The following is a 10,910-nucleotide window of genomic DNA, read 5'->3' as shown; positions in this document are numbered from 1 at the left end:
GGTTTTACTGAAGAATTAACCCACAACAGTTTCATTTTCCAAACCTGCCGGTTAGTTAAATATGTATAATGCAGCAAAAACACAGTGTTTAGCAGTTACTCACATTTACAGCTTCACAATCATCAGTCATTTTCTTACTGGATTCGTTGTTTTTCTATACGTTTGAACTGGAATCTTGCTACTTTAGAAATATTGTTTCTCTCCTTTCACAAACAGACCCGCAGATTTGTTTTGAATAATGTGCCGCTCGCTCTTTAGTCTTTTCAGTTGAGTGACAGTGAATGAGGACTGAAGTCAGTGTGTTTCTGAAGTCATGTGATGGTTTGTGTGAGCAACAGACTGAAAGGAAAGTGACTGTTCACTGATGGTCTTCCTCTCCCTGATTTTCTGAGTTGAATCAAGCGATTTGTTGAAAAGTTGAAGATTCATTCAGAGGTTAGACATCGCTATACTTCAGTCACAAACATACCAGAGAGATTATTGATGAATTAACGACTTAAATTCCAGTCTGTTCCTCGTGCAATTCATCATATCATTTAGGAAGTGTTATTTTAGTGCCTTTGACGCTATTATAGTCTATATTAATAGTTTACATTCATTTTTATTTTTTAATTTTACATTTACCGTTTTAGTAATTGTGTTGTTTTTGTCACTTTTATTAAATAATATAAACATATATATAAATTCACAAAAGTGACAAAAACAACTCAATTATTTATTGTTATCAAATGGGAGAAAGTGACAGGCGCATTATTCAAAGCGTCTTCTTTTGTGTTCCTCAGAAGTTAGTCATGCAGGTTTGTAATGATGAAATCATTCAATGTAAATCATATTTTGAAGAGTTCTTCAATCACAGCTTGTGCTCACACATTAGTTTGTTTTCTGGAGTAATGCTGCTGAAAAATTCAGCTTTGCATCACAGAAATAAAATACATTTTAAAATCCATTCACATAGAAAACAGCTATTTTCAATTGTAGCATTTCCCAATATTACTGTTTTATCAACCAAATGCAGCCCAGAGCAGAATCCCGATCCCAGACTCTTAACGGTTTGCCTGGATTCTCTCAGGACTCAGAGAGCAAAGATCTCAACAACACAACACACCCTTTGCTTCATGAACAGCTGAACAAAGTACAGCAACCCAGCTGACTCTGATGCGCCTGCCAGACAGTGCTTCAACGAGCGATTGCGTTTGAGATCGCAGCAGGTTCATGGCTCCGAATCTCTGCTTCACTCCTGAATCTCCTCGTCGGCCACTCCAGGAGTGCTGGGCTTGCATTAATGGGTTTTCCAGGCGAGGAAATGCCGTGGGAGTCGGCGCTGTGAGGGTGGATTAGTGAAACCGTAGCCGGGGTCAGTGTCGCTCATCGAGCCGTGGGCTACAGCGCTCGCCTTCACAGATGACATTAACATTCGAGAGCGCTCTAATGCTCAAGCACTTCGCTGGGGCTGTTTCATTGTGTGAGCAGAAGCACGAGGCTCTGAAGAGCGTGTGTGTCGGTGCTGGTGAAGCACAGTTGGCATGGGCCCGGCTCCAGCAGGAAATTAAAGCTAAGTGTGGTTTCCTGCCCATCATCCTTTGCTCTTACGAGTGACTGACAGAAGCACAAAGGCAACGTGATTCCCATAAACCAGAACTTATGGTCATTCTTCATGAAGCCTTGCTTTCAGCATGTCTGAGAACATGTAATCAAATGTGTCATTGGTCATGTGATTGAGCGTGATGCTCAAATCATCCTGGAGAAAATGATCATGAAAGTCACATTCATTTTGGAATGTAATACCACTAATCTAATTAAAAAATGTTTGCATTAAGGCAAAACTATAGTGTTTTTCACGCACTGATCACTTTTGAGATTTAGGTCTGTTTTGCTTCTGTAACATGTCTAGAACAGACTAGTGGAAAGAAAGCATCCTAAACAAATCAATTCAATTTAATTCAATTTTTCCCAGCGTTCTAAAAATATGTTTTTGTTTTATTAAACTTGATCTATTTACCTCTATAGGTTTGAATTACAAGGCGGTGAGTTTTTTCTCCACTTCAGCAGCACTTTTACAGTTTTATGCCTGTCTATATTCTGAGGGTTTTGTCCATATATAATTAGCTTGATATATATTTAATATTTCATTAAAAACATTTTTTTCCCCTATCTGACGGTATTTTCTGATTTAAAAAAAAATATAAATCTGTGTAAAAAACAGATGAAAGCATGTTTCATTAGATAGTGCCTCATTTGTATGTGTAGAGAACTTTTGAGAAAACGTGATACAAAACAGTTCATCAATCATCTGGGGCAGTTATGGTGATGTATATCAGTTAAAATGTTTACCACATTCATCCGGTGTGTCTTGCTATAAAAAAGAAATAAAAATAGCCCAACAGAAGCATCTGAAGGCCTGGGTCTGTATTTTGAACGCTCGTCTCGTGTATGAGAAGCTCTGTTCTCAGCGAGAGGCCTGTCTCTTCGTCTGGTGTGGAGAGGCCTTTAGCATGAGAGGATGGAGACACAAGGACACACAGTTTGGAGGAACTGCAACTCATCTGCATGCATAAAAGACCATTGTGTCCGGCCTGGGCATCTCACGGCTCCCATCATGCCTCTGTGCAGAAATCAGACGCTCTGTTATGAGCGTTTAGCCTGAGCTCCAGGTAAACGTGAATCTCATCGGTTCTGAGCTTCATTCACATGATTGTGACGCTGGCCTCATTCCTACACTATCTCAGGCCTCTCTCTCATATGTTATGAATTAACACAGTGGCATATGGCTCAATCCCTTTTGCTCGTTTTTTTAACCTTCAGATGTTACGCAGCCGTGCCTTAGCGCAAGAATCAGACCTTTCACGTTTGGATGTGTTAATGAGATTAATTTATAAACTGAGGTTGATCCATTCACAATCCACACTCACTGCAAGCCTTAAAGCGCCACACTCTCAACTCAAGCATAGATGCATCAATACGAACACATTTAACTACAGTCACCATGAAATGTACCTACAGAATGCACCGTTTATTTTTTGTCTTATTGTGAATGAGTCATCATTATTCCAGATGTGTCTTCATAATATTTCATAAGAATGAAAAAACTCGTACCACCTGTAAAATGATTTTTTTCTCATTTTTCAAGCTCCCCATTTCATTTTTTACAAGTGAGGCACAGACACAGATTCTGACAGGAATGAAGTACACTGTGCGCTCAGTGGATTGTACAGTTGTTTAGTGACGTATTGATTGTTCAGCTGACGAAACGTCTTTACAAAAGACTTCTGTGATCTAGGACCTCAATAGCTGTCGCTCACAGCCTCGTTTTCATCTGCATTAAATTTAACATGGGTCCACCCTGACCTGCTCATAATGTTTCTAACTTTTGCTGTCAATTGTTGAGCTGATGCAATGTGGAAACTATAACTGCGGCCCATATGCACTTATACACTAGTTTATACACTGTACTCAACCAAGTAGTGTATGAAATATATAAGGTTATTTTGTCAAATATAATCGTAGTCAGATACGTAGTTAAATCTGCGACAGTTCAACATTCCACACTTCGTTTTTTCGGTTAAGCATCATCCAGGTATTTAAAGTTCTTTTTTTCTCATTTTCAGTGTGAACACACCACTTGCACTATTTATAAAAAACGTTATAGGATAGTGCTTAAGTACACGATTTGGGATGCACTATATGTCTTTTCAAAACAATTATTCATCATATAAAGCGATCGTGCCTCTTCGGACTTGAACCAATTTTCCCGTGTCTTTCCAAACGTAGGTTTTGGTTGCGTGGACTTTCCAATGAAGCGACAGAAGTCACTCAGGCTTCTTTCACAATATATTCATTTGTGTTTTGCAGATGAACGAAAGTCTTGTGGGTTTGGACTGACATCAGACCACAGAATGTTCATTTTTGGCTGAACTAACCCTTTAAGACCGTTCAGTATATTCACAGTGCTCAAAAAGATACATCGTATGGACAAAAGTATTGGGACACCTCCTTCTTTAGAACAGAAAAAGGCACTTCCAGGACTGTGGCAACAAAAATGGAAACATAATTAATGTATTTAAAACTGTATTTCCATCTCTGTTGCAACAGTTCTGGAAGTGTCTAAAATGACTGTAGCCATATGTACAAGTCACTGGTGTTTGCTGATGAGTTTTTGGCTCAAGGTCTGCATTTAAAGTCACACCAGAGGTGTTCAGACCAGTCAAGTTCTTCCACACTGACTCAATCAATCATTCCTTTTTGAACCTTGCCTTATACACATAGGCATTGCCGTGTTAGAATAGAAAAGGCTCAATGAGAACAAGAGAACAGTCAAATTTACCGTCCCTCCCAAAAACGCTGCATTAGAAACACCATCGCATTAGCGTTAACTAGTTTTTTTTTTGGTAATTTGATGCAAAGGTGATATAATACAAAGTATAGTGTTATAAATATACATACATTTAAAAAAAAATCTAAATATAAAAAACTTTCGAGGATTTACGATGCTGATGACCGTTAAACGCGTCATCACAGTCTTGTGAAAAGGGTCCATATACTGCAACCTTTAGCCCAAAAAGTGTAACGGCTAATGCTAACGCTTCCGCTTTGCCAGTACGCGGGAAAGGAGACCAGAGGCCGTGTTTTTTGAATGGATGTCAATGGAGGAGAGGCTTCACTACGCTGACTAAACATCTTTTTAGAGGACACAGCTCATCATTTAATGAATCGACAGCCTATCTGCTAATCTTCAACATGTTTTATACTAAAACAGTACATTTGGATTCAACTATTTTTAGTTTACACCAAAAAAAAATGCCGTTTTAATGTGTCGGGCTTCCGGTGTCATCCGCTTCCAGCTATTTTTAGCTGAACAAAACACCTCATTTTGCAGCTTGATATTTCAAACTGGCGTGTCTTACCATATTATTTTAATGTATTATCTTAGTTATGAACACACCGGTTTGTAGTGCAAACAGTTTTACCGTTTACTGCACGTTGTTATTCTTCTCGCTATTAGCGGCTAATGAACCGGAAGTCTCGCACATTGACAGAAAGCGGCTAACCTCCGCATTGACAAATAAGGTGGATAGTAAGAGCATCTCTGGTGTACCTTTGCTTTGTTTTCCCTGAAGAAAGAACTCAGTTTAGCGTAAACTTTCACGCTATCTCTGCCGCGACTGCTCCATTATTTTGCGAGGGAAAATCGTTATTTTTAACGGCGGTTGGCATCCAGTTTATTGGTGCATTACCGCCACCATCTGCTCCGGAGTGTGGATCAATCAGGTTTACAATCTAATTCTAGACGATGATATGAGGAAAAAGAGGGAATAGGAGCAAAATAAACTATCCATCATGTTCTATAATAAAGCCCAGTATCCCTTAAAAACCCTAACAGTTCTCTAACCTGAGCTCTTTCCGTCATAATTAGGGCTGATTTTAAAGTACGTTTCTGCACCCCTATTTCTTTAAGATTATTTTCCATCAACTCTCTTTGTGTCTTGTATTTCCTACACTGTAGAATTGCATGCTCCACTGACTCTTCTTCCTGACATTGGTCACCATTTTTAATGTTTTATTTAGAGCACAGTGTCCCAGCCTTAACCAAGTCAACACAATTTCCTCTCTCCTGTTCCCAATTCCTACCCTCTTTGCTTTAATACTCTTTTGAATTTGGTATAGATGTCACCCTTTCCCCTCTTTATCCCACATTTCTTGCCACATTTGTTTTTATTTTTCCCCCAGATTATGCTTTTCTGATTCTCATTTGCATTTCTACGTTTCTCTTCATCAATGCCCTCTTTGCCACCTTATCTACGTTTTCATTCGCTGGAACCCATAACGATTGTACTTGGCCTCCCTGGTTTGTTATTCTTGTAACTGAGTTAAGGGTCTCATATACCGTAGTATATCTTGTCGACTTTTTGAATGTAAAGATCTCAAACTTACTAGAACTGATGATCCTTTTAGAATAGACTTTGTCTATTCATGTTTTTTTCCCACCCACCGTAAAGCAACTAAAAATGCCAGCATCTCCACTGTAAATCCTGCTGAATTGTTAGATGGTCTTCTATTAACTTCAACTCCTTTTGCTGGAACCACCACTCCAAATCCTGTTACTCCCGTCTCCGGCTTCTTAGTACCATCAGTAAAGATCTGTGTAAACTTCTGTAGCATACTCATAAAGCACCTACTAAATCAGCCTCTTCTTATTTCCTTTTGATCTCTAAGAGATACCAGTCTACCTCAGGACAAAATCTTCCATGGGGCCATGACTGAATATTTTGCGAGGGAAAATAAAGAGGCGCTGCGCCTTTAAATGCTGAGCACAGACCCCGCCCACCGGCGTGACGCGATCGGTTTATTACAGCCTGTCAAACAGGCGTCAGAAGATGACAAGCAGGCGAGCGATCATGAGCTGCTCTCTTCCCCCGCGTCCAGCGCGCTCGGCGCGGATCTGACGGAGCGTTCCCCGTAGCAGCCGCCTCTTATGGACGCCGAGCGGAGCGGAGCTCGCACCGAAGCAGCAGAGCCATACCTCTTGACGCGCATGGATTTGCCCGCGGGGGAACTTCTTCTCAGCGCCTGATCGCTCCCACCGCAGCCTCACCCTCGCTCCCCATGAAAAACAGCGTCTGGAGCGGCGCGATGATGTCGAGCAAAAGCGCGGAGTGGCTGCAGGAGGAGCTGCAGACCGGCGGAGGATCGCTGCTGCTGCTCGACTGCCGCTCACACGAGCTCTACGAGTCCTCGCACATCGAGTCCGCCATCAACCTGGCCATCCCGGGACTCATGCTGCGGAGGCTGAAGAAGGGCAACCTGCCCATCCGCTCCATCATCCCCAACACCGAGGACAAGGAGCGCTTCGTGCGGCGCTGTAAGACGGACACGGTGCTGCTGTACGACGAGGCGGCGGCGGCGGACTGGCAGGGCTCCGTGCTGGGGCTCCTCATGCACAAGCTGAGGGACGACGGCTGCAAAGCCTACTACCTGGACGGTACGGTAACTGACGCCGGTGCTGACGGGAAGGTTTATCCGGAGTAACGGCAGTTTGCTTTGCTGTTCGAAACTCCCGAGAGCTCAAAACGTTGTGCGTGTGTGAGCGAGAGAAACGGATTAAACCTGACCCGCTCCTCTAAAATACAATGCACGTTTTTCTGGGATTTAAGAAGTGAGAAGTTCACAAGCGCTGAACTTAACGTGATTTAGACGAACTACTTCACCAATACAGTACAGTACTCGACGCGTGAAATACTTTTATATAACGTTACTCAATTTCCCTTACGATAGGCCATTTTTATCCCTCCTGTCGTGTTTCGACGGCAAGCCTTTTGAAAAAGAGAAACAAACATGTTTTCAATTAACGTTAATTTCCTAAAATGGCTCCGCCATGTTGTCTCTCGGCGGGAAAGCGAGCGGTTCATGAATGAACGGCGGAAAGCTCTGAATCACGACGCACTTCCACTCGTTTCGATAAAGACACGCTTTCTGTGCGATATTTCGTGCGGATGTACGCATATGTCGAGCGTTTTGTCGTGGAAACGGTGTTTGGCAGTAATTCTCGCTTTCTCCGCCATTCACAGAACAGCCAGAGTGCCAGTCATGACCCGAGACGCGACCAACATTCGTCTCTGAGCCGCTCACAGACCACACTTTAACACCCATTCCTTCAGAATATCTGCTTTTATTACTCCCTTAACAGAAACGGTGACTATTATGTTTTTCAGCTACGCTAGTTCATGATTAGATGATAGTTTGCTCCAGGCGCTGTGCCAGCAGTGACTCTATTCCGTTAGAGTTTAACGAGGATCTCAGTTATTAAAGGGATAGTTCACTCAAAAAATTTTCTCACCCACATGTCCTTCCAAACCAAAACAAGAGATGTTGAGAAATGTCTGTGTTTTTGTTCCACTAAAGAAAGTGGTACAAGGTTTGGAAGGACATGAGGGTAAATCCAGTACCGCAGCTGTATTACTGCTAACGTTTCTCATCTCACTAGTTGAGTGTTTTGTTTTGTGTAATAACTAGTCTGTTGTAACTAATAACAGCTGGAATACACACTAGTGTGTCATGAATAGATTCTAGAGTCTGTTTAGTTGGCGTTAAGAGCGCTGGAATAGACCATTCTACTACATACTACAACACACCACCAGTCTAAAGTGTTTGAACAGTAAGGTTTTTATAGTTTTTTTTAACAATACTCTTCTGCTGACCAAGCCTGTATTTATTTGATCCATAATACAGCAAAAGCAGTACTATTGTGAAATATGTTTACTATTGAAAATAACTGTTTTCTATGTGAATATCTGTTAAACTGTAATTTATTTCTGTGATGCGCAGTTGTATTTTCAGCATCATTACTCCAGTCTTCAGTGTCACATGATCTTCAGAAATCATTCTGATATGCTGATCTGCTGCTCAAAACGTTTATTATTATTTAACAGAACGTTGTTGTTGTTGTTGTTGTGTTTAATACAGCTGAGTAGAATTTATTCCGGTTTCTTTGATGAATAGAAAGTTCAGAAGAACAGCATTTATCTGAAATAGAAATCTTTTGTAACATTTATAAATGTCCTTATCATTACTTTTGATCAATTTAATGCATCCTTGCTAAATTAAAGTATTAATTTCTATAATCCCCTCCCCCCCCAAAAAAAAAAACAAATTATACTGACTCCAAGCTTTTGAATGGTATCATGTATAATGTTACAAAAGCTTTTTATTTCCGATAAATGCTGATATTTGGATCTTTCTATTCATCAGAATCCTGAAAAGAATTTACTGAACCATTTTTGATAATAATCAGAAATGTTTGTTGAGCAGCAAATCAGCATATTAGAATGATTTCTGAAGATCATGTGACACTGAAGACTGGAGTAATGATGCTGAAAATACAGCTGCGCATCACAGAAATAAATTACAGTTTAACACATATTCACATAGAAAGCAGATATTTTAAATAGTAAAAATATTTCACAATATTACTGCTGTACTTCGGATCAAATAAATGCAGACTTGGTGAACAAAAGAGACTTCTTTAAAAAACAATAAAAATTGTACTTTGACTGGTAGTGTACATAATACTAATTAGTTTTATGGAATGTTATAACATCTTGCTATAGACAAATAATTCTAATAACCACATTATTTACATCAGACAGACTACGTGCTAATAATTCTATATTATAATCTAAGTAATGCGTGTACAAACAAATGTATTAATGTAGCGTACAGTCAGATGATCTGTTGAGGAGGTGTTGGCTAATGAGCGTGTGTTATCTGGCCTGTTCTAGGAGGATTTAACAAGTTTCAGACTGAATACCCAGAGCACTGCGAGACGAACCTGGACTGCTCCTGTCCGAGCAGCTCTCCACCCGCATCTGTCCTGGGTCTCGGCGGCCTGCGCATCAGTTCGGACTGCTCTGACGGCGAGTCGGACCGGGAACCGGGCAGTGCCACCGAGTCCGAGGGCAGCCCACTGCCCAGTAACCAACCAGCATTCCCAGTCCAGATCTTACCCTATCTTTACCTGGGCTGTGCCAAAGACTCCGCCAACCTGGACATTCTGGGCAAGTACAACATCAAGTACATCCTGAACGTGACTCCCAACCTGCCCAACATGTTCGAGCACGACGGGGAATTCAAGTACAAGCAGATTCCCATCTCGGATCACTGGAGCCAAAACTTGTCTCAGTTTTTCCCTGAAGCCATTTCTTTCATCGGTAAGTTTCCGCCTCCTGGACTTTCACATCTGTGAAGCTCAGGCTGTGGTTTATTATTTTCGTTGTGTGTCTGGAAGTGACCTCAGGATGTGTTTGAGTTCAGGACACTCCCCAACCTCACACGTCTAGGGCTGCAAAACCATTAATTGCATTCCAAAGAAAAGCGTATGTTTACATGCTATATGTGACCATGGACCACAAAACCAGTCATAAGGGTCAATTTTTTAAAATTGTGATGTATACATCATCTGAAAGCTGAATAAATCAGCTTTCCATTGATGTATGGTTTGTTAGGATAGGACAATATTCGGCTGAGATACAACTATTTGAAAATCTGGAATCTGAGGGTGCAAAAAAATCTAAATATTGAGAAAATCATCTTTAAAGTTGTCCAAATGAAGTTCTTAGCAATGCATATTACTAATCGAAAATTAAGTTTGGATATATTTACGGTAGGAAATTTACAAAATATCTTCATGGAACATGATTTTTACTTGATATCCTAATGATTTTTGGCATAAAAGAAAAATTGATCATTTTGACCCATACAGTGTATTGTTGGCTATTGCTACAAATCAGTGGTGGAGGTAACGAATTACAACTACTCGCGTTACTGTAAGTAGTTTTTTCGGGGTACTTGTACTTTTTGGAGTATATTTTTAAAGCTGTACTTTTACTTGTACTTGAGTACAAATTAAGCAAAATAATCTACTTCATTACTTTTAAATCATAGTTCGTTACTGAGTACGCCCACAATTTGAATTGATATTCAAACCTTTGACGGCACTTCAGTAGCTGATAAAGATATCCGATCGTAAACGGACCAATAACAGCTGATATCTGAACCGGGAAAAGCCGCTGCTTTACCAAGCTACTCTCTCTTTCCTCTCCGACGGTGCGTTTGACACGCATCCTCCTGTCAATTACAGAGTCTGAATGTCGGGATTGCAGGTATTCCGCATAATTTTAATCATTCCCACGCAAATGTGGCGAGCGCTTTATTGTAACATGAGAACACAGTCATGTAATCGCAGAAAACTGGATGCGAGCTCTCAAATAGGCCTAACTTATACAAATGAGCTGCCTGTCCTCTCACTCAGACATTGTTTGTGTGCAGACTGTGTGCAATCGCGATCTCTCCGTGCTTTTAAAGTAGAAATTATTTATCTTTGCTCCTGGATTAAACTTTGTCAAAAGTTATCAACCATT

The 10,910-nt window shown here is 40.7% G+C and overlaps 1 protein-coding gene across 1 annotated transcript in view; it reads left to right on the top strand.

Annotated features, from left to right (window-relative positions):
* The first annotated feature begins 6,361 nt into the window (after positions 1–6,361).
* LOC107697567 (dual specificity protein phosphatase 7-like) overlaps positions 6,362–10,910 on the top strand; it is a 13,754-nt gene continuing 9,205 nt past the window's right edge. Inside the window, exons 1-2 of the mRNA XM_016498366.1 lie at positions 6,362–6,976; positions 9,273–9,701. Coding sequence (XP_016353852.1) covers positions 6,601–6,976; positions 9,273–9,701 — 805 coding nt within the window. The 5' untranslated portion in view covers positions 6,362–6,600. The remainder of the gene's footprint in view (positions 6,977–9,272; positions 9,702–10,910) is intronic.

Source organism: Sinocyclocheilus anshuiensis, unplaced genomic scaffold (assembly GCF_001515605.1).
Source record: "Sinocyclocheilus anshuiensis isolate Anshui unplaced genomic scaffold, SAMN03320099.WGS_v1.1 scaffold1320, whole genome shotgun sequence".
NCBI classification, from domain to species: domain Eukaryota; kingdom Metazoa; phylum Chordata; class Actinopteri; order Cypriniformes; family Cyprinidae; genus Sinocyclocheilus; species Sinocyclocheilus anshuiensis.
This window is presented reverse-complemented; position numbering and strand designations above follow the sequence as displayed.